The following is a 24,945-nucleotide window of genomic DNA, read 5'->3' as shown; positions in this document are numbered from 1 at the left end:
AACTCTCTTCCCCTCACTTGTGTTATTGATAACCATTCCCTGTTTGACACACTTAAGTCGACAAAACAACTCACAGAAAAGAGACTAAGATTAGAAATAAGCAGTATTAAAGAACTCATGCAAGAAAACAAAATCAAAGAGGTGTGTTGGTCAGAAGCAAAGTCACAACTTGCCAATTGTTTGTCTAAGAGAGGTGCTTCCCCCCTTATGCTCCTTAAGGCACTGGATGAGGGTGTATGGACACTGTGATTTTATGTACACTGTTTAACATTCATTTGGTGGTAGCTTTTAAAATGCTACTATGTTCTGATAAAAAATAGTTTTGGTGACTTTTTTTTTGCCAAGGTAAACAAACCTCTTATCTATGGTTAATTTTTATTTAAAGAGAAAGAGGGCGATTGTTAACCTCCTCTGGGAGGGAAGGTGTTATCGCGAGAGTCTGGTGGAGTTGGGTGTTGGTTTTTAAGGTTGAGCTAAGAGACGGGGGTTTGGTAAAAATAAACCTGGCAAAATTATAAACGTGGCGTTTACGAGTTTTCAGATGTGACAGATACTTGGGTAGCCAACATAGACAGTACAGCTATCAAATCAATCCAGACCGAGCAGAAAACAGCCAATCAATGTGGAAACAGAGCTCCTGCAGAAGCTCCACCTGCTATGAATCACAGGTTGTCAATTAGTTGCTCTGTTTTTCTCTTCCTCTTTATCTCACTTAATCAGGTTTACTACTATTGATGGTTTTAACACAAGAATAACTGCAGCCTTCAGATTAAATTGTTATTTTAAAAACCTTGCCTCCTTTGCCCAGTACTCTGCTGTGGATGAACAAAGCTCAGTGCCATTGATGTTGGTATCAGTTTAGCTTGACAGAGTCAAACAGGTCAAACTCGCTGGGGAGGAAGACTCTACTAATTCTTTAAACTTTGATCCAGAGTAGACTATTATCTGGTGTTTGTGTACCCGCTGGTTGCAGAACAACCACAAGTTAAGTAATGATTTGCTGTTCTAGCATCCAGCATTCATGCTAAATGGGCAATCGGGACAATCTTGTCTTAAACCTTTAATACCAACGGAACGCTGGCACTTCCATTTGCATATCTATTTTTAAATGCCTGTAGAATTGCAACCAAATAAGATGGAGCAATATTTTTTTTGCAAATGAAACAAGTGTTAAACAAATATTCTACTCACATGTCCCAGAGCACTAGCTTTTTCCTCCAGAAACCTTTGCAGAAATCCAGTTAACAGTGCAAAAAGCAAACATTTTAATCCAGAGTGTTGTGTGCTTCCTACATCCGTATTTGCTTAATGACATCGGTGGATGAACGTGGTTTCACGTGGTTTTCTTGCACGCCAATGACCGCAACAACCGGAAATGATGTCGTTTCTCGGGTTTTTCCCCCCGGAGTTGTAGTTTTTCTGTGGCACAAAAATCTTAACTTCGCTCGCACTTCTACTTTCGTCTCGACTTTTAGTATTTATTGCTTTTTTACAAACACACACACAAGACACTCAACACACACTTACACACCCGCACACATATTTATGGAGCTAAAGGACAGAGGACGGGCCAAACAGTATTTTACCTTGTTTGAAGCTGCGGAGTTTATTACAGCACCAGATGAAGGTGGGATTCTGTCCACTCATCCGGTCTGGATTCAGCCGACAATGGTGATGATGCTGATTTTATTGACTGGATAAATCCTTCCCATGACATTTATGTACACGTTAATGAAATATTACTCGTTTCTGAGTTACAGAAAACTAAGCAAAATATATGATTGAAGGAATTTTACTGTGTTATGCATCATTGCTATATTATTCACGTTATGGACACATCTAACACGCTAACGTTTTTTGTGTACAGTGTTGATGATGAGGAGGAGGAAGAAGAAAGCTCCTGCCCCCCTGAGACACCCAGTGCTCTGGAGAGAGGCAGAGGTAGAGGAAGAAGTCAGCCTTTAGGAAACGGGAGCTGCAGCAGTTGTTCCACTGCCAAGCAGGTAATCGTGGACAGGAACTGTCACAATGCCCATCACAGCTTCACTGGCAAAATTGAAGGCTAATCTTTGACTCCGTGCCTGTGACTATTTTCTATTGTAAACAGTAGTTTGTAATTAGTTTTTTAATGTTCATGTTGTCTTTTTGCATTCTGCTTTTTTGCATCTTGATAAAAAATAAAAATTTGTGTTAATCTGTTGTAAACTGCAGCACTGTAGCACTGTTGCCTTGCAGCAAGAAGGTCCTGGGTTCGATTCCCAACCGGGGGTCTTTCTGCATGGAGTTTGCATGTTCTCCCCGTGCATGCGTGCGTTCTCACCGGGTACTCCGGCTTCCTCCCACAGTCCAAAGACATGCCTGTTAGGTTAAATGGTCACTCTAAATTGCTCTCAGGTGTATGAATGAGTGTGTGCATGGTTGTTTGTGTGTTGCCCTGCGATGGACTGGCGACTTGTCCAGGGTGTACCCTGCCTCTCGCCCATAGACTGCTGGAGATAGGCACCAGCTCCCCCACGACCCACTATGGAATAAGCGGTAGAAAATGACTGACTGACTGTTGTAAACTTTCAACAAAGTAAAAACCGATTATATTTTTGGTTGTTTTTAGCACTTTTTATTGTATGAACCGGGTCTAATGAACATACACTCACTGGCCACTTTATTAGGTACACCTGTCCAACTGCTCGTTAACGCAAATTTCTAATCAGCCAATCACATGGCAGCAACTAAATGCATTTAGGCATGTAGACATGGCCAAGACGATCTGCTGCAGTTCAAACAGAGCATCAGAATGGGGAAGAAAGGTGATTTAAGTGACTTCGAACGTGGCATGGTTGTTGATGCCAGACGAGCTGGTCTGAGTATTTCAAAAACTGCTGATCTACTGGGATTTTCACGCACTACCATCTCTAGGATTTACAGAGAATGGTCCGAAAAAGAGAAAATATCCAGTGAGCGGCAGTTCTATGGGCGCAAATGCCTTGTTGATGCCAGAGGTCAGAGGAGAATGGCCAGACTGGTTCGAGCTGATAGAAAGGCAACAGTAACTCAAATAACCACCCGTTACAACCAAGGCATGTAGAAGAGCATCTCTGAACGCACAACATGTCGAACCTTGAGGCGGATGGGTTACAGCAGAAGACCACACCGGGTGCCGCTCCTGTCAGGCTCACCAAAAATGGACAATAGAAGATTGGAAAAACATTGCCTGGTCTGATGGGTCTCGCAGTTACTGCTGCGTCATTCGGATGCTAGGGTCAGAATTTGGCTTCAACAACATGAAAGCATGGATCCATCCTGCTTTGTATCAACGGTTCAGGCTGGTGGTGTAATGGTGTGAGGGATATTTTCTTGGCACACTTTGGGCCCCTTAGTACCAATTGAACATCGTGTCAACGTCACAGCCCACCTGAATGTTGTTGCTGACCATGTCCATCCCTTTATGACCACAGTGTACCCATCTTCTGATGGTTACTTCCAGCAGAATAACGCGCCATGTCCTAAAGCACGAATCATCTCAGACTGGTTTCTTGAACATGACAATGAGTTCACCGTACTCAAATGCCCTCCACAGTCACCAGATCTCAATCCAATAGAGCACCTTTGGGATGTGGTGGAATGGGAGATTTGTATCATGGATGTGCAGCCGACAAATCTGCAGCATCTGTGTGACGCTATCATGCCAATATGGACCAGACTCTCTGAGAAATGTTTCCAGTACCTTGTTGAATCTATGCCACAAAGGATTAAGGCAGTTCTGAAGGCAAAAGGGGGTCCAACCCAGTACTAGCAAAGTGTACCTAATAAAGTGGCCAGTGAGTGTATATGTGTGCTCAGGTATCTGGAACCCTTAGAGATTTGATTGCACTACTGTAAATAGTTTATTTTAAATGTACATAAATTTTCTTAAATTGCTCACAATGTACATTTTATTTTTGTCTCAGTTCATAAAAAACTGTGTATTTTAAAAATGAAGTTCTGGAAATACTCCAAATAAATTTCTGCTGTTTCAAAGAGTTCTGTCCAAAAAAATGTTTTTCATTTTTCTGATGGTTAATTGTACTTTATAGCTATTTATTTATATGGACTTATTAAATACAAATTATGAAAATCTGGAATGTAAGGGTTGTATTGATGTCTAGCAAGAAATGGCTCTATAGCATGTAAAAATGTAAATATGCTCTGGCAAACTTGTTCCATGGTAGGTCATAAAGGGTTAAACCTTTCTTTCTGAGCTTCTGCAGAAAAGGAATCTGAGCCAGAGATTAATCAAAGCAGTTTTCCCTACAGCCTGAAGAAGGCGGCATCGAAACCGCCGCTGTTTATGCCTGATGCGTGTCGATCCACCATAAATCACCCCAGCTGCTAGTGAGAGCAGCCAGGTCTTTGTTCACAGTCTGCCAAATAACTCATCGCCCAGCGGACCTGAGGTCCCCTAGTAAGAAGTGGTGTGACAGCTTTGCTTACAACAGAGCTTGTTTCAATCGCTCCATAATCGTTAGATAATGTACCACCAGTGCTCTATACACCTCATTTGTATTAATGGTGTTTAAAGCACATATCAAACTAAAAGGGTTGCTAAATAAGCTACTTTCTTTGTCAGCTAAAACTGCTAATGCTAGCGCCAGGAAGGTAAATTATTTACATATGGCTTGTGCCCATCTTTTGAGAATACATTAACATTCCTCTCTGCCATATTAATTGTCCATTACTCCATGTGATGGCTAGTTAAAATAACATAAGGATTGCCCAAAAAGGTTGTTGTCAGCAAATATTTCCTTAAATATTATTTTACTAAGATAATGGAGGCTAATTAAAACATTAGGAATCATTTATCCAAAAACGTTACCGACTTTTAGTTTGCCAAATTATTCTTTAAAATATTGTTTTACTCAAAACATGTTTTACTTACCTTCTGATTTTGCATTGTGACTGGTTGTTTGAACACTTGCCAACTGCTGTCCTTAATTAGTTTCAAAACTCATTTAACCTTATTTCCAAATTACTCAAGTTAAACCTTCTTAAACATAAATATCCACATTGAACTGTTATATCATTGCATCAATTCCATTGGTTCCCTTGTTCCTTTATTTGTACTTTTTTTCACATTTGTTTTCTTTATTCTTTCATTTTGATTGGTAGTTTTAGTTGAATTGTTTTAGCCTAGTAAAGGGTTGTTTCATTGAAATATTTTAAATTGGAGTTGAATTGTTTTTGTTAATAAATTCTTATATTTTGGAGAGAAATTGTTTTGAATTTATTCCGTATGTGTGCAGAGTTTGCTGTTCACTAATGCCAGTGCTCATATCACTCTTTCATCTATTGTTCTAATACCACCGTAATATTGGGCTGGTATTCACAGTACAATACTTGAAAGACCAAAAGGTATTTAATTAAATATTAAATAACTTAATATGATTACACAACGTAAGCCGACTGTTAACTTTAGAGGATGCTTGATTCCTCTATGAGACGTTTTGGGTCTTTCCCTCAGATTTTCGCTCACTATCTCCAATTTCTCAGGAACAGTTGATGTAAACAGAAGCATGTCACGCAACCGCTATAACCATCCACTGTGAAACATGTGACTGTGTCACATGGTTGAACAGTACGAAGGTATATGAAATAAACGAAGAATTGAGGCAAGAGATTTCAACTCAAGAATTCTTTTGAGTAATGATTACAGCCCCATATGTCATATTTATAGTGAGTTTAACTAAACAAATCTCCCAAATATGTGAACCAACAAAAACACCAACAAAACAAACAAGCTTAGCTGTATAAAATACAAATGGCAAAGTTCCTATTGAAGAGCAAAAAGCATACTTCTCAAGTGTAGCCAGAAGTGGATCAGGCTCTGAGCAGCCCTGGACCTGAAACATCTGGTCTCTGCTCAATCTGATGATTTCACATAAAGACTGAGAGGCATTGGAGTGTCTCTGTGTGAAAAACAAAAAATCTGGTAAATGGAAGAAAGAGGTTCTATAATAATGTGAAATTGGTTTCTTAACACTCACGTCTTCATCTTGAGAAGGCTGTACCATGTCAACCAACCTCTGAATCACTTTCTCTTCATTCAGCCACTGCAAGACACAAGATGGTAAGGATGTTGCAATCTGATTTTTTTATTTAATACTGCATCAAAACAAACAGTTTTAAAACATCTGAAAAATGTTAAGGACATGCAGTTAAGGTTAATATTATTCCTACTGCTCGAACATTGAATAATGAAGTATTTGAACTTGATAAACACGTTTCTTCTGACTGGACCAAAAATGGATGTATAGAAAGGTATGTGCCACAGATTTCAGCCCAAAAACAAACAACTTCTACATTTAAGTTACATTTTTTGTAAATAATATGTCTAATATTAGACATAGCAACTGCTGATTGTTGGAGTTTTTGGAAAGATTTAAGGTTTTATACCATTCTAAATAGTCAATGCTGTTCTAAAGCATCCTAATTACCCAGATTAATGGAAAGCAGCTGCTTTAAATCAACCCAGCAGGTGAAAATCGGCAGCTCTCTGCAGTCGGTTTGGGACAAGTAATGGCTAAAACAAAAGAGCTCACTGAGGACCTGCAGCTGTGCATTGTGGCTACTCACAACTCAGTTAAGAGTTACAAGGCCACATCGAAATACACCATGTTGCCAGAAGTAATTGTCTGTCTACTTTTACATGTACATGAACTTTGATGACATCCTATTCTTAATCTATAAAGTCCAATTCGTTGATGGACCCACCAAATTGAAACTTTAACTTTTCTGTAAACATCTTCCATAAGGTTTAGGAGTGTGTTCATGGTCGGATGAGAAAAGCAGAACTGCAGCCTCCACTTTAATTCATCACAAAGGTGTTCAAGAAGGTTGAGGTCAGGGTTCTGTGCAGTACAGACACGTTTCTTCACATCTGCAGCCACGGAAGTGATTGAAACACCAGAATTCATTGATTTGGTGGTGGGACCCAATACTTTTGGCGGCAGAGCATAGATTCTAAAAAGCTGCTATTCTTTTTCCAAACAGTTGCTTTCCAATAAAACGGCTTCACTGGAGTCTATAAGTGCATGACAGAAAGTTATCTTTGGTGATATTAATTATACATTCTAACTTCATCAATAAAGTGTGCATTTGGATGTTTGTTTCCATATTTAAGACCTAATGTGATTGTCTACACATCTGAATGAGAAAAAACAGACAGAAGACACATTTTAGCAAGGCTTAGTAATTACTGTGCTGTTACCCACATTAAGTACATCGTGTCGTAGCTGCTGGGGTTCAATGCATGTGAGCATTCTCAGCAGCAGGTCCATGATGGCAGATGTCCCGATGTGTTTGATCATCAGATCAACGAAGTCGTCCCTCTTTCTTAGAAAATGTACTATCTGTTAAAACAGAAAAAAAAAAAGAGACAAATATTATCAACACAAAGGGCAAACTCTCCCCTCCTAACACTGGAATTGGAAACAGAAAAAAACCACAAAAAAACCCAGTAATTTTCTGAGAATTTCAGTTTAGTAATAGTGTCGATTATATTGTCATGTTGGTTCTAAAATAGTTACTGCTGTAACTATGTACTTTTATTTTATTTCATGAATTATATTATTGGTTCAAAGCTCATCTGTTTTGCTGTGTTTCTCTAGTAGAGGTGCTGAATGTTTTACTCTTTCTTTGATATAGAAAGTACTCCTGGACCAGTGTTTTTCTGTCTATGCTCTGCCCCCTTGAATGCCCAGTCTAGGGTTGCAAATAACTTATTTTTTCCTAATTGATAAATCTGTTGACATTTTTTTTTTTTTCATTTAACAGATTACTATTCAGATAGCAAAAGGTGCATATTTACATACAAAGATGGTTTTTCATCTTAAATGGAAAAAGTATACATTTTAATTTAATTTTGTCCCAATTACTGCTCTAAGTGGTTTGTTCTTGAGCAAATGGCATGTTATAGAGTCTGTATACTCCAGTTAACGATTAATTGATTAGTAATCTGAATAATTATTTCAGCCCTAGCCCAGTCAGTTTTAACAGACGGCCTTTCACAAAGACCCTGGTTCTGCTGGAGGTCTCTTCCTCTTAAAAATGACCATTCTTTCTACCATCGCCACATACTTGCTCAGTATAAGGGATTATTGCATAGGCAATGACTCGACGCAATCAACTGAGCTTCCTTAGACAGAAAACTTGTTACCAATTGGCATTAAAACATGAAGAGACTGGAATCTAACTGAATTCTATTCCCCCTATATAATTGGACTGACTATATACACAATATTGACAAAAGTATTTGTCTACTTTTACCTGTACATAAACTTAGATGACATCCTATTCTTAATCTATACAGTCCAGTGTAATGATGGACCCACTACAGTGACAGCAAATTTAACTATTCTGTACACATCTTCCACAAGGTTTAGCACTGTGTTCATGGTTAGATGAGAAAACCAGATTTGCAGCCTCCGCTAGGGCTGGGCAATAAATCGATTTTATCGATTAATTCGAATTTGCAATTTATGAAGATTAACTTTTTTGGGAAATTGGGATTTTTTTACTGCCGCACCAATGAACTCCTCAGCCCTCTGTAGTTGAGTGATGTCACCAGGCCCATCTCTCACAGAAATACCGAAAATTACTGCTTGCAAAACAGACCTTGTTCCCAAAAAAGGCACGACTTCATCAATTATATGGAACTGGTTTGGTTTCCAACCACGGACTTGGAGCAACATACAGCACATTGTAAAATCTGCTTAAAGGCTGTTGCTACTAAAAGGTGGAAGCACTACAAATTTAATTCAACATGTGAACCAGATGCACTCGATGGAGTGAGAGAAATGCTCCTCTCTACGAAAACCCCAGGACAGCAACAGACCAGAAATCCCTGCCAAGAGACAACCCACCTTAAGGGAATCATTTTCACACTGTGTTCCCTATGAAAAGACGGGGGCCCGTGGAAAGCCATCACGGATGCCGTCTCATTCTTTATTGTCAAAGATACTGTGCCTATTTATACAGTGGAAAGGTCTGGCTTAATTCACCTGCTGAAAACTTTAAATGCCAGGTATGTACTATATAGCAGGAAATATTTTGCTAAAGTTACCTTGCCACACCTGTACAACTGCACAGGTGAAAGGATTGCAAGAGAGCTGTTGGCTGTAAGTTTTTACTATGCCACAGCAGACTTGTGGTCCAGTTGAACAATGTAGCCATTTATGGGTTTGACTGAGCATTTTGTCGATTATCACTGGGCTCTACAAAGTGTCTGACTGCAAACAGCTTACTCTCCTGATGATCACAAAAGCGAGGTCATTGCCGAGTGGTTAAAAGACACTTTGAACTCCTGGAACAGTTTCGAAGACCGACTCATCTGTATGACAACAAACAGCGGCACCAACATTACTAAAGCTCTGAATGACATCGGGTGGCCAAACTTCCAGTGCTTTGGACATAAACTACATAATGCCATAGGTAAGAATCGGTAAGAAGAATCTATATATATATATATAGTCAACCTTAGTTTGCATTTTATATGCATGTCATACATTGCATATTTTTTTAATTTGATATGCATTCATGACCATTTTCCCGAGAAAATATGCAATTACAGTACACTTAATGCATGAGCAATTAATGTAATTTAAATCAAATACATACTTTTGCAAAATGCACATAAATACCATCATGATTCATCATGATGTACCATGTGAGTGTGTGTGTCTGTGTCCCTACATCTGTAAAAGCAATATCTGTGAAACAGTAAAAATTGACCAGATGTTAATTGTAGCTCATAACAGTAAACCTGATGCATCTGTGTTTTCATTATTATAAATAAAATGGTGTGAAGGACCCACAGACTGAACGTGCCAAAGGGGTTTGTAAAAAGGCTACTGCTGCCTTTTCTTACAGTTGGAAAAAACAAAGAGAGATGAGTAAAGTACAGGCTGAGCTTAGTCTACCCCTGCATCAACTAATAACCATTTAGTCCCCAACTAACTGAGGTTTGCATCAAAAAATGATAGAGATGTCTGGAACAGGAAAAAGCGATAGTTCGTGTCTTGGGTTCAGACAAGAAAAGCCGGCATGTTTCCAACATTAAACTGGTTCTCCATTTGTTTAAAACCAGTCTCCTACAGCCAGCAGAGGAAGACACTGAGCTCACTAAAACAATAAAAAGAAAAAAGCTGCAGGCTGCATACAGCAGTACCTTAATGATAAATACAGCAACATGTGCGGAATGAACTCTTAGACATGGCCTCACTAATGGATCTTAGATTCCGGACAACCTACAGGTATGAATGTGAAATTTTCATCATTACATTATGGAAAATAATGAACTTTATCACAATATGCCAATATTTTGAGAAGGACTTGTATTTAGATCTGGTGACTGTGCAGGCCATGGGAGATGTTCGACTTCCCTTTCATGTTCATCAAACCAATCTTTCACCAGTCTTGCTGTGTGTATTGGTGCATTGTCATCCTGATACACGGCACCACCTTCAGGATACAATGTTTGAACCATTGGATGCACATGGTCCTCAAGAATGGTTGATTTGTCGGTAGTCCTTGGCAGTGACGCGCCCATCTAGCACAAGTATTGGGCCAAGGGAATGCCATGATATGGCAGCCCAAACCATCACTGATCCACCCCATGCTTCACTCTGGGCATGCAACAGTCTGGGTGGTACGCTTCTTTGGGGCTTCTCCACACCGTAACTCTCCCGGATGTGGGGAAAACAGTAAAGGTGGACTCATCAGAGAACAATACATGTTTCACATTGTCCACAGTCAAGTTTCTCCACACCAAACTTTACACCAGAATTCATTGATTTGTTGGTGTGACACAGTACTTCTGGCAATACAGTGTATTTCTGTATATAAATTGGATCAGTTTGTCTGGTAAGGTTCCTAGAGATGACATTAGCTGTGACCTGGCATTATATAAATAAACTAAAGGGAATAATCCAGTGCATTGAGTATTCTTCCAGACTTACCTGTTCAGGCTTGCGTCCTATAAGAATAGACAGAACTTTGGAGAAAAAGCTGGCTAGGAGCGGGTTCAGAGATGGTTCGTTCTTGAGGAAACCATACAGTTTCATCAGCAGCTTTTCATCTTCGCCCAGTCTGTCGTTTATTTGGCTCACATCGGAGGTCAGCAGCTCACATGATATGTTGGGATACCTATAAGACATAAGTGTTGCTCTTCAGATTCAAGAAAAGCTTTTCTTCATTGCTTGATTGATTGATTTATTCACCCTGACCCCATTTAACTCCAAGAAAAATTATCCTACAATCTCTGTTGATGGGTTAACTTGGAGTTGTCTGAAACGGATGTAATAAAATGCTCCTTTTTTGTGTTTTAACTTTTCAATGTTTCCCCCAGTTATGATTTATAAAACATCATCAACATTGTCGCTCCCTATAGTCATCTGACCTATTACTAGAAGGCACCTATAAAGAATGGTCTTACTTGTATTTAACCTTTTCCTCAACATCAGCACTAGGCTCCTGTGTGATAAAGGTGACAAGATCCTCCATGCATTGTGGTCTCAGTAGGAAGTCAACCAGCTTGTGGTTCTGAGCCTTGCACTCCTGCAGGACGTCATCCTCATCCATCACCTCTGTAAGGGTTACATCCTCCTTCTCCAGGAGTGTGTCAATGTGGGATGTGGTGTGGAGATCAAATTTCCAAAACATGGTGAATCTAAAAAATAAACAAATGAAACGAAATTAACAGAAAATAAACAAAGTCTTCAGTCCTGCTAACATACACTACTCAAAAAATTAGTGATATTAGGCTTTTGAGTTAACTTGATGGACAATGTAAAACGTTCACACTACAGTGCTATTATATCATTAAGTAGGACATTTAAATAGAAGAATGCAGCAGTTATTTCCTCATCTTAAACAATTTATTTAAACAAAAGCCAACAACAGTGGTGGATATACCACAACAAAATGTGTTTATAACATGTCATGTGACATTGAGCATTAATTACACCTTGACGACATCTCATGCTGTTCAGGAGATAATAAGGCTACCTTTGGTCAAAGCCACTCTTCTTAAAGGGTGACTCTTAGGTCATTGTGGTTCTGGGGTACAGAGTTACCAGCCTCTAGATGGCAACTCAACTGATCCCATGGGGTTTCTATGGGTCTCAGGTCTGGACAAAGTGCAAGATTCTCCATTTGAGGTACCCGTTTCCAGCAGCTGTTCCCTATTATTGCAACCTGGATGAGCTGGAGCATCGTTCTGTATCTCTGTTGCAACCTGCTGATGACTCTGTGACCCTCTAAGCTCAGTGGTCCCTTCCATCCGAGAACATCCTGTTTGAAGCCTTACAATGGCAAGGTACTGTTGATCAATTGTTAGGAGTTGTCTAAGTCCCATGATGTCAAAATGTGAACAGCATGATGAGGAGAACTGTGGTAGACTCAGGCTGGTCTATTCATGGATCAAACATCTGATTTTTGCCATCCAGCTCCTTGTTAGAGACCAGCAAGTTGTGCAAAAAGTACTGAAACACTAAACAGTTGGTCATGTGCATTCAAAGGTTTAGAGGCGGTTGCATTAGGTTCACCTGTAAAGGTTATAGAGCATTTTAGGTTCATCCTGAAATTTCACCCAAAAGCCAAATATCTTGGACCTCAACTATCGATTCTTTTGCTAACTGATTCGTCTGTCAACTATTTTATAACAATTAATTAATTAATAATCGGATATAGGGCTGAAACGATTCCTGGAATAACTTGAGTACCTCGATTTATAAAATTCCTCGAGGCAAATCATCTACCCCGAGACTTCGTTAAACTATGTTTTACTATTCATAATGTGTTCCGCCCGGATAGGTATTTGTGCTGCGCAATTCTCTGACTTCCGCCAATGTGCTGTTGACCAGAGCTGACGCATGGACGCTAAGGGATACCAGCAGCTATGGAGAGGATGGATTTGGCATTTCATACCAGGACCATTTGTTTCCAGCTCACAGTCAAAATTACATTTTGCAAACACCGGACCAACATAATAATAATATAGTTTTAATTAAAACATGAAAAAACGTTTGCTATTTACAATAACTCAACAAAATTCAGTTCTTTGTAGCCAAATTTCTAAACTTAAACCTATTTACTTACCTAACTGCTAACATTACAAAGATCACATTTACTTTTGTAATGTGTAAAAACAATATGCAAGATTTAGATTCTTTTGTAATGCTAAAATACTTGTATTTAATGCAACCTTGATCCTCACATGTATACATAAATAAATCAAATAATTGAAGCTTCAAATGCAATAATCACTTACTTTTACTGCAGTAGGGTCATCAGTAGAGGTAAACTATCGCTTCACAAAATTAAATAAATGTACAAGTTTTTTCATACTTCAAACTTGACACTTAAAGTCTAGTGTAATATCTGTAAAAGGCAGTCAGTGTTTACTAATATGCCTCAATGATTTTTAAGTTAATGTGAAATATTTCTCATCTGCTTTTGCACTTTAGAAAATATACAAGATTTTTTCATATTTCAGACTTAAAACTAAAAGGTGATATTTGAATCTTATTGCATTTTAAGCAATATTTTATTTAAAAACCATCTGAACTTTTACTTGCACTTTCTCTTTCATAATATTTCTACTAACTTAGTTGCTACAGCAAAACAGAATTTTTATTCAATTACTTGATTAATTGTCAGAATAATCAATAGAAAACTCAATTAGTAAAATAATCGTTTACAACAGCCCTAATTGGATAGCAGTATGTGCTTAGTAGAATTTTTTTTAAATAATTAGAACCAGGTGAAGCTAAAGCTATGCCACTTGAAGAGTTCTGGATAGAGCACATTTACAGACAACGAAGGTGTTTATCTTAAATGCAAAATGTATATTTTTATTTAATTTTGGCCTAATTACTCCTATGACTGGGTTGTTCTTTCAGCAAATGGCATGTTTTACAGTCTGTATACTCCAGTTAACGATTATTCGATAAGTAAATTAGTTAACATTTATTTCAATAATCAATTAATCACGATTAATCACATTAATTGTTTCAGCCTTACCAATATCCCAAACTTTTTGTCAGTAGTGTACTCTGACATGCACTTAAAGTAAAAAATAAATAAAAAAAGGTTTCCTTTCCAAAAAAGACCAATAGCACTGGACAGAGTTTTGAAGAATCAGAGTGGCTAAGATGTCAGGATGTTTGCAGAATCCTAAACAGATTTATTAGGGTTCCAAGCCAGCAGAGCGAGCGAAGTTCACCAGAGCAGGATACCCTAAAGTAATTGTTCTGTTTTATTCTTTTTCTTCTCTTTTGCTAAAAGTCATTAGCAGAGAAGAACCAGAAAATGTTGAAAACACTCTGATCTAGTAGAAAAAAGACAGCTACTCGCACACAAAACATCAGACTCCAACTGCTAGTTGTAGAGACTAAATCTCTTTTCCTGCATGTTCCTCGAGTTATTCTTGCAACATTGCATGTACTCTGATGGAAAATGACATCTACACTCCTTTGAAGGGAAATCTCTATGCAATACCCAACTTCCTCAGAAAGAAGTAACAGCTTAATCTGCATTATGGCCCCCAATTTGAAGTCTGTACTTCAATCAGCACAGTTTAATTGTAGAAGTCTGTTTGTTGGTTTCCTTGTAAAGAGTCATTATGTCCAAGGGAATTCAGTTGAAACAGCAAACATTTCACTGTTTGTACAAAGTTGCCTCCATACTTCAGTTTTTAATTATTAGAAAGGTTTTGCACATGTACAAAGTGATCGTATGGAATCCTGACAAGCTGTGTGCCTTAAAAACCTTATGGTATCAGCTTATCCAGTTCAGAATTTCTGAAAAAAAAAATATTGCTGCTTTAAGTTCTTACATGTAATAAATATAACAAAAAAGGCTTTGTACAGTTATAGTATATATATTATAGTCTATATGAAAGGCCATTTCTTCCATGGCCTCTGCCATTCTCAGCCTTAGAACCACACACATGAAAAGCTGCAAGTCTGGATGCTGTCTGTGCACACATATAACATGTTCTGTTTTTCAGTACATGTTTTAGATGGAAAGGTATTTACACACTTACACAACTATATATAACCCCAAATCCGACCACAAGCATGGTTTAAAGGTTTATGAAATACCAGAAATCTGCTTTAGTCTTGGTTACATTTAGGTGAGCTGCTACCTTCGACCTCCAAGTAAAGCATCCAGACGCTGTTCATCCTAAAATGATCAAAAACAATTAGAATTTCACTGCTCATAACCTCAAAGACCTTGAAGCAATGCCTTTAACTACAGTTTCAAGATGTGCTGCTGTTTGTCAGGTTAAAAAAAAGACAAAACTACTGGTAGTCCCAAGTTATAAACTCTTATGTATTGTCACTATATTAATGCACAATTGTTTATGTCTACACTGAGTTGCATCTCAGACTGAGTCATCTCAGTGTCTTAGTTTCACACAGTTGCTACTCACATCAATATAATGTTGTGCTCCAACCTTTGACTATGTGAAACACACAAGATATTACATATCAGCTTGACTATACCATCCCACATCTACCAATACAATGATAATAAATAAACCTCAGCACGTAACAAGTGTCTGCACCATAGTAAGCTACTAGGTCGCATGGTAACAACAGGACATTGTGACGCTGTAACTGCAGAAGGACGACTTGAAAGTTAGCTATCTTCAGGATCAGGTTGAAAATGCAGGCAGGTGAAGCAGAGATAGAAGCTGTTTAAAAGACAATTCTATTTTCTACGACATGTTAAGACATGGCTTACATGTCACAGAAAATAGTTCTTATAACAGTTTCCTGTCCTGGTGTCTTTCTGCATGGAGTTTGCATGTTCTCTGCCTGCATGCATAGGTTCTCCAGCTTCCTCCCACAGTCCAGAAAGACTGGTAGGTAACTGGCCACTCTAAGTTGCTTTTAGACGTGAGTGTGTTCATGAATGTTTGTCTATTCTGTGTGTCTCTGTGATGCACTGGAAACCCGTCCAGTGTGAGCTCACCTCTCACCCAATGACTGCTGGAGACAGGCACCAGGTCAAGTCTGTCATGGAACATGCTACATTGGAAGGTGTTGGCAGCATTTTGGAGATCTTTAACTTAAGGTAAAGATCTACAGGCAATACACAGAGACTGCTGTTTATTTTAATACTAGCCACGCTATTACCCCAAATGAGATGCTAAACGCAGTTTAAAATATCAACTCCATAATCATTTCCTCTTGGTTTTAAAAGTAAGAGCAAAAACCTGTTGAACAGTGACTGCCTTTCACACACACACACACACACACACACACACACACACACACACACACACACACACACACACACGTGTGACAACACCACACATAACCTCTCAAAAAAGGGAAAAAAAAAAAACCCACTGACTGCTGTTTTTATACCTTCCTGATTGAAACTAAAGTGATATCAGAATTAGCTTAAGCTGCTATCTTCATCTCAAAGCTTTACAATAATAAGAAGTTGCTGTATGCTAATGATTCTGTTCTTTTCTGGCACTTTGAGATTTTCTCTGAAAACGTAAAGTGCATCACAAATATAATGCAATATTATTATTAATATTTAATAAATAAACAAATTGGCGACAAAAGTCTGACTGGTGCATTTCTAAAAGGAGCGTTAACTAATAAGATCACTGAATGGTAAACAGTTCTGCCTACCTGTAAATATATCAGAGTCCAGACTGTGGAGCTCAGGTTAAAAAGAGATTTTTCCTAGTCTTTGGAAGTTGTGGCCCATTCCAGGAGAGCCAGATGGACAGGCAGAAAGACAAAGATGCTGGGCTGGCCAACCAAAAGCAAACTTAAAACAATTCAGAGCACACCTGTGAAACAAGGTATAGAATCAAGTCAGATGACAGATTAAATTTTTTAAAGAAGCATTAAATTGCATTCTATGTTGTATATACAACTAGTTATTTAATAACTCAAGGAAATTTATTATTTGATCATTTTGTCCCGCTACGACATCTGCAAATCTGAAAAATTCAAGGATACATCTCCATGGTCTTTAAAACCATCTTCACTATCAATACAACATCCTACATATTCTAAACCCAAAAAGCTTCAAACAAAGCAACAGAAAACCACATGACTAAAACAAATTCAATATACAGGGGTTGGACATTGAAACTGAAACACCTGTCATTTTAGTGTGGGAGGTTTCATGGCTAAATTGGACCAGCCTGGTAGCCAGTCTTCATTGATTGCACATTGCACCAGTAAGAGCAGAGTGTGAAGGTTCAATTAGCAGGGTAAGAGCATAGTTTTGCTCAAAATGTTGAAATGCACACAACATTATGGGTGACATACCAGAGTTCAAAAGAGGACAAATTGTTGGTGCACGTCTTGCTGGCGCATCTGTGACCAAGACAGCAAGTCTTTGTAATGTACAAGAGCCACGGTATCCAGGGTAATGACAGCATACCACCAAGAAGGACGAACCACATCCAACAGGATTAACTGTGGACGCAAGAGGAAGCTGTCTGAAAGGGATGTTCGGGTGCTAACCCGGATTGTATCCAAAAAACATAAAACCACGGCTGCCCAAATCACGGCAGAATTAAATGTGCACCTCAACTCTCCTGTTTCCACCAGAACTGTCTGTCGGGAGCTCCACAGGGTCAATATACACGACCGGGCTGCTATAGCCAAACCTTTGGTCACTCATGCCAATGCCAAATGTTGGTTTCAATGGTGCAAGGAGCGCACATCTTGGGCTGTGGACAATGTGAAACATGTATTGTTCTCTGATGAGTCCACCTTTACTGTTTTCCCCACATCCGGGAGAGTTACGGTGTGGAGAAGCCCCAAAGAAGCGTACCACCCAGACTGTTGCATGCCCAGAGTGAAGCATAGGGGTGGATCAGTGATGGTTTGGGCTGCCATATCATGGCATTCCCTTGGCCCAATACTTGTGCTAAATGGGAGCGTCACTGCCAAGGACTACCGAACCATTCTTGAGGACCATGTGCATCCAATGGTTAAAACATTGTATCCTGAAGGCGGTGCTGTGTATCAGGATGACAATGCACCAATACACACAGCAAGACTGGTGAAAGATTGGTTTGATGAGCATAAAAGTGAAGTTGAACATCTCCCATGGTCTGCACAGTCACCAGATCTAAACATTATTGAGCCACTTTGGGGTGTTTTGGAGGAGCGAGTCAGGAAACGGTGTGGAGAAGCCCCAAAGAAGCGTACCACCCAGACTGTTGCATGCCCAGAGTGAAGCATAGAGGTGGATCAGTGATGGTATGGGCTGCCATATCATGGCATTCCCTTGGCCCAATACTTGTGCTAGATGGGCGCGTCACTGCCAAGGACTACCGAACCATTCTTGAGGACCATGTGCATCCAATGGTTCAAACATTGTATCCTGAAGGCAGTGCTGTGTATCAGGATGACAATGCACCAATACACACAGCAAGACTGGTGAAAGATTGGTTTGATGAGTATGAAAGTGAAGTTGAACATCTCCCATGGCCTGCACAGTCACCAGATCTAAATATTATTGAGCCACTTTGGGGTGTTTTGGAAGAGCGAGTCAGGAAACGTTTTCCTCCACCAGTATCACGTAGTGACCTGGCCACTATCCTGCAAGAAGAATGGTTTAAAATCCCTCTGACCACTGTGCAGGACTTGTATATATCATTCCCAAGACGAATTGACGCTGTACTGGCTGCAAAAGGAGACCCTACACCATACTAATAAATTATTGTGGTCTAAAACCAGGTGTTTCAGTTTCATTGTCCAACCCCTGTATATTGCACATTCAAATTCTACCCGACGTGTTAACCTTGGAATCAGTACAATAAAAGATTCTACCGGGCCCGGTGCAACTAACATAACCTTACAAGACAATGCTTTTAATAGCTCTATAAATTGAACCAATGCTGGCACTGGCAAACCCAGATTTCATGACCGTGTTCTAAATTATCACATTTTGCCAGCCTCGTTTACCGGTGTACATGTTCGCAATTTGACCTGTAGTGAACAACATCCGCTTTACGTTAATTAGCTACACCTAAACGGATCATCTTATTTCCCTTTCCAACCTTGAGTCAAAGAATCAGACGGATGATTACCATGATACGTGTATGCAAGCAACAGTAGTCACAAATGAAGATTTTTACTTGCCCTGTCGTTACCGCTAACTCAGCAGGAAGCGCTGCCTGTTATAGAATAGGTTGATTTACATTTAGAAATGATTTACATATGGACAGATCCAATATGCAAAAGCTCGTTATGAAACCAAAACAACCCCGTCGCTACTGTAAAAGTAACACCGGCTCTGGCTAACTGGCTAAGGAAACTGAGTACAGTATGGTAACCTCTCCTATATAAGGTGGAGGGAGAATGCCCAGTTAGCTGATGTCAGTGAACTTTGGGACTTCCAAGGTAACCATGTTCATCTAAATACGTATTCCGTATACACGATAACACCATTAGATTGTGATGACGGTGTTCCCTCATTAGCTAGAGCAGTAAAATGTCATCTAATCACACATACAGTGACAAGACTGCAACATATGTTTTGTGCTAGCCAGCCAACGGTAGCCGGTTATATGAAGCCTGCTGGCTAATCGTCTGTAAGGCAGCAAGTATACCTACCGATTGGCAGCTGGAAACGGCAACTCTGGAGCGTGTAGCTTATCCCGCCATTAGCCCTAGGCCTTAACAACACGAATCTGTAAACAATATTAAATTCCAAAAAGGAAAATAATGTGTTCAAACCTGATTCTAGCAGGCGCGAAAAGGTAGATCATCGGACTGTACTTTTCAAGATGGCGGTTCCGCCAACTTCAACGACCCCCTCCCCCACTACAGCTGCAACGTCTATCAGCATGTCACCTACACAGTGAGCCTATTGGTCACATCCCCATCGCTCAACTAAGGCTCCGATGTTTTATTGGACATGATATCACTGCTTCCGGGAGTCATTTTATCGCAGTATTAAGATTCAGCGGCCGTGAAAATCAGGTTGGAAGCTACTGTTTTGCCAGTTTTGTAAATAGCAGAAGTAAACAAAGAGCAAATAAAGTAAAAAATAATAAACTACTTGCGTTTCCTATGCTTAATGATCATTATTTGGAAAAGTGGGTTAATCTAAATAATGACTCCGCCCATAGGCTTGCTTTGAATTCGATGCTTCACAGCTATACAACAATTGCAATCAGGGATATAAAAATGATTCTTACACTGTTCAGCCATTAAATGTATTTATAATATAATATAATATAATAGACAGCATTCTGCAGACAGTATGAATGTGAATGAAGATCAATTGAGATATGAAAATTGACGTAGACCGATCCGAACCTGAGTTTTGACATTTCTTTCAAGAAAAATATGAAACTTCAAAAGAAAAGCTGGATGAAGCGTGTAAAATCATTTACAAGAAAGGGCAAAGGCTATCTTTGCAAGACATATTCATTTTACAATATCAAGTGTTAACGTTAACTTGATATGTCGTATTGTTTTTCAAAATATGTACAATAACTTTGTTTTATTACTGTGAAAATTGTATATGTTTTGAAAATGATAGAAAATGATAAGAAATACATAAGAAATACAGGTATTTTAAGGCCATCATGACGCATCAACAAATGTGTAACTATAATTGATGTTTGATCAATAAATATTTTCATTTAAGTTGGATCATCAGAAGCTGCTAAGGTTTGGTGTTATCGTTTTTCCCAGGGACATTAAACGCAACACTGAATTTAAGCTAATCCTATTCCGTCTAATCGTCTCTACTCGCTTCTAAGGGATAAGGGGATACAGACATCATGCTTTCATTGGTCAGAGGCGACAGCCTGTAGGGTGGAATATAACCTTCAGCCTGACCGACCCAGCCAGACTGCATCCTTCTCTGACGGCGGAACCAAGACAAAGCACCGAGAGCTGTTCTCCCCATCACAGCACCGTCATGGATTTACGTGTTATTATTGAGAAAATGGAGGCGGGAGAGCAAGATAGGGTCCTGGCGGTGTTACAGAGCTTCAACAAAGAGGTAAACACAAGTACAGAAAAGGTTATCAACTATTGTACAGCTGTCGTTAAGGAACATTAATACAAGTTGGAGATGCAAAGAGAGATAGAGCATTAACCTGGAAGTGAGAACCCCTCTGCTGAGCTGAAATGTTATACACTCTGAAGATGAAGAAAAGTTAAGCTCCAGAATGACTGGTCAGATTCAGATGTTCAGCAGACCAGTGGTGGTCATATACAGAAAATGATTTGTTGAGCACAGGCACTAGGAAGTATAAGGGGAGGAACACCATAAGTAGTACAAGCAGTTTAGTCTACAGAGGATCCCTCATTTGATGGAGTTACATGAGGGCTTGCTTGTTAGGTTTGCATGAGGCTCGGTGGTCGTATAATAAAATTAATTCCTTAAATTTCAGATGTATGGGTAACCCTTACGAAAAAACTTTTGTTATACCCTTTGCTGCTTGTTTTAGACATTCTAAGTCCTTGCAAACAGAATAATTTACATTTTTGCATGCGCACCAAATTACATTGAAACCAGACCTTTCCTTCTGGATGCTTAACTTAATTCTAAACCATGTACATGCTGTGAACCTTTGTGTCATGATGCTGTTATTATTAATTTCATTAATTCAGCTTCTTCCTACAAAGAGCAAAGCATATATCAATTAGATCAGATTAAGATCACACAATTCCTTATATAAATATATAAAAGAAATCCATCTTTTTTATTAATTTAACCATCCTATATATTTGTATTGTCCCATTTATAGGGGACATGCTTTAAATGTGGAAAAAAATCTGCTCACAGACTTTAAAATGCATTTTAAAATACATAATTTCATAAATGAATAATATAATTTACGCTGAATATTTATCAAAGATTAGAAAAGATTTCAAACAGTGCAAACACTGATGTAGTTCTACAGATTTGGAACGGCATGTGAGAACTGTTCATTTTGTAGCATCCTGGATCTCACTGTGACTGGGAGCCTTCATTGAAGCATTCCACTTGGAAAATGTTTCTTTATGTAAATAAGAGCATTAAAGCATGAGCCAACGCACCTTTATTTGAAAATGAGAGTGTGCTTTTTAATGTTTTGAGTATTTACTTCAAGTTATTTTATGTGTGATATTTTTATAAAGTTTTAAAAGATTTCTCTAAAACTTCACTCTAAAAAGGTCCATCCATCCATTTTCTATGGGTTATCCTTTCATAGACGCAGGGGGGTGGGCTTGTCCCCCTCTCTTCAGGTGGTCAATGAGCGAGAGGTGGGGCCCATATCAGACATGTCACCAGTCTATCACAGGGCAAAACAGAGACACATAGGACAATTTAAAGTGGCCATATACCCTACAAGACTTTTGCAAATGTGAGAGAAAGGTGGAGTACCTTAATGCATGCCCAGGGACAACATGCAAACCTCCTGCAAAAATACCCTATGCTGGGATTCATACTCAGGACCTTCTGTTTGCAAGGCAGCAGCGCTAACAATTATCTGTACCAATGTGCCAATTATCGTAACATGTCGTAGAAAGTGCAATGGTCTGTTAATCAGCTTCTTAGCTCTCTGCTTCATCTGCCTGCATTTTAAACAGGACAAACAATCCATGCATGGACACACTCACTCACACCAGAGCAGATGTTTTCTTTATAGTCAAAAGTAAGCAGAATATTAGTTGCTGTGGGTTACATGGTCCAAGTACAGGGGTTGGACAATGAAACTGAAATACCTGGTTTTAGACCACAATAATTTATTAGTATGGTGTAGGACCTCCTTTTGCGGCCAATACAGCGTCAATTCGTCTTGGGAATGACATATACAAGTCCTGTACAGTGGTCAGAGGGATTTTAAGCCATTCTTCTTGCAGGATAGTGGCCAGGTCACTACGTGATACTGGTGGAAGAAAATGTTTCCTGACTTGCTCCTTCAAAACACCCCAAAGTGGCTCAATAATATTTAGATCTGGTGACTGTGCAGGCCATGGGAGATGTTCAACTTCACTTTCATGTTAATCAAACCAATCTTTCACCAGTCTTGCTGTGTGTATTGGTGCATTGTCATCCTGATACTCGGCACCGCCTTCAGGATACAATGTTTGAACCATTGGATGCACGTGGTCCTCAAGAATGGTTTGGTAGTCCTTGGCAGTGACGTGCCCATCTAGCACAAGTATTGGGTCAAGGGAATGCCATGATATGGCAGCCCAAACCAACACTGATCCACCCCCATGCTTCACTCTGGGCATGCAACAGTCTGGGTGGTACGCTTCTTTTGGGCTTCTCCACACCGTAACTCTCCCGGATATGGGGAAAACAGTAAATGTGGACTCATCAGAGAACAATACATGTTTCACAATGTCCACAGCCCAAGATTTGCGCTCCTTGCACCATTGAAACCGACGTTTGGCATTGGCATGAGTGACCAAAGGTTTGGCTATAGCAGCCCGGCCGTGTATATTGACCCTGTGGAGCTCCCAACGGACAGTTCTGGTGGAAACAGGAGAGTTGAGGTGCACATTTAATTCTGCCGTGATTTGGGCAGCCGTGGTTTTATGTTTTTTGGATACAATCCGGGTTAGCACTCGAACATCCCTTTCAGACAGCTTCCTCTTGCGTCCACAGTTAATCCTGTTGGATGTGGTTTGTCCTTCTTGGTGGTATGCTGACATTACCCTGGATACCGTGGCTCTTGATACATCACAAAGACTTGCTGTCTTGGTCACAGATGCGTCAGCAAGACGTGCACCAACGATTTGTCCTCTTTTGAACTCTGGTATGTCACCCATAATGTTGTGTGCATTTCAATATTTTCAGCAAAACTGTGCTCTTACCTTGCTAATTGAACCTTCACACTCTGCTCTTACTGGTGCAATGTGCAATCAATGAAGTCTGGCTACCAGGCTGGTCCAATTTAGCCATGAAACTTCCCACACTAAAATGACAGGTGTTTCAGTTTCAATGTCCAACCCCTGTATATATTACTTGCACTAAATCTTATAGTTTGGTTGGAACAAGTTGGTCCACACTCCATTTGATTTGTGCTGCTGATCAACTTAGGAGAGCTGTTTGGTGTGGTTCTATAAGCCAGAGCCTGTGTGGGAGTTGATCTTGAGAGCAATTGGATTAGACTCTCAGTTACACAAATAGAGTCACACAGCCAAACCAAATCCCACTCCAATAAGAAGCTCTTTTAAGTTTGAGGGGCTTAAAGGTAAGAGAGCCTCTGACAAATTAGTTGAATCATCTGTTATTTCTACTTTAGGTTCAGTTTTCCTCTGTTTCCTTCAGATTGCATGTTCTAATGGGCCCATTGATTGAAGGCAGTTTAAAGCACATTAGTGCAAAGAAATATATTTTAAACATTACATTGATGTAACAGAATTGCATAAAATAGACAATATATATAAAGACAAACCATTAAAATGTAAAACAGATAGATAACTAACATCAGATAAAATCAAATTTAATAAAACATGCAAGTTCTAAATGTGGGTCATCCACATAGGTACAGTTAAAGAAATACAAAACCCCTACATTTGAACTCAAATTAACAGGTAGTAATTCATATTTAAGGCTCAAGAGATATTGGAGCCTCTTTTTAAAATGTATTGTCCTTTGCTTTCTATTCCTGTTTATCTTCCTCTTTCATCAGTGGTTAATTGTCCTTTGTGCCTTTAGCTCTATTTCTTTTTTGCAGATGAGCCAGTGCTTCACATTTAGCAGAGAAGAAGCACAGGAAAGAAAGGTACTGGTAACATTTTCAATACACAGCATTGTATATATTTATTTGTTTTTAGATTAAAAGATTCCAACTCAGATTAAATGTTTTATGTATGTAATCTAATATAGAACACATCTGAAAACCTGATGACCTTTGTGCCATATTTGTATTATTTGCATTTTTTCTTTCTTGTTTGCTTATGT

The 24,945-nt window shown here is 39.2% G+C and overlaps 2 protein-coding genes across 11 annotated transcripts in view; one reads left to right on the top strand and one right to left on the bottom strand.

The window, feature by feature from the left end:
- ppp6r3 (protein phosphatase 6, regulatory subunit 3) overlaps window positions 1-19,905 on the bottom strand; it is a 67,356-nt gene extending 47,451 nt beyond the window's left edge. For 4 of the 9 annotated variants that reach the window (XM_047390728.1, XM_047390790.1, XM_047390776.1 and 1 more), the window contains exons 1-5: window positions 11,465-11,698; window positions 10,989-11,175; window positions 7,245-7,382; window positions 6,018-6,083; window positions 5,827-5,939 (exon numbers count right to left, since the gene is read on the bottom strand). In XM_047390728.1, the coding sequence (XP_047246684.1) occupies window positions 5,827-5,939; window positions 6,018-6,083; window positions 7,245-7,382; window positions 10,989-11,175; window positions 11,465-11,691 (731 nt within the window). In that variant the 5' untranslated portion in view covers window positions 11,692-11,698. Of the gene's footprint in view, window positions 1-5,826; window positions 5,940-6,017; window positions 6,084-7,244; window positions 7,383-10,988; window positions 11,176-11,464; window positions 11,699-15,134; window positions 15,217-16,685; window positions 16,850-19,637 lie in introns of those variants that run through there. The other 5 variants (XM_047390742.1, XM_047390757.1, XM_047390752.1 and 2 more) reach the window with 5 other exon arrangements.
- Window positions 19,906-20,727: 822 nt separating this feature from the next.
- Window positions 20,728-24,945, top strand: part of ric8a (RIC8 guanine nucleotide exchange factor A) — a 40,771-nt gene continuing 36,553 nt past the window's right edge. Inside the window, exons 1-2 of one of the 2 annotated variants that reach the window (XR_007042263.1) lie at window positions 20,728-21,039; window positions 24,719-24,766. Coding sequence is in view for 1 of the 2 variants with exons in the window: in XM_047390799.1 (XP_047246755.1) it covers window positions 20,956-21,039; window positions 24,719-24,766 (132 nt within the window). In the remaining variant the exon portion in view is untranslated. The remainder of the gene's footprint in view (window positions 21,040-24,718; window positions 24,767-24,945) is intronic. The other variant, XM_047390799.1, reaches the window with a different exon arrangement.

The sequence above is a fragment of the Girardinichthys multiradiatus genome, chromosome 2, assembly GCF_021462225.1.
Source record: "Girardinichthys multiradiatus isolate DD_20200921_A chromosome 2, DD_fGirMul_XY1, whole genome shotgun sequence".
NCBI lineage: Eukaryota > Metazoa > Chordata > Actinopteri > Cyprinodontiformes > Goodeidae > Girardinichthys > Girardinichthys multiradiatus.
Note: the sequence above shows the minus strand (reverse complement) of the source record. Positions and strands in the feature narration are given on the sequence as shown.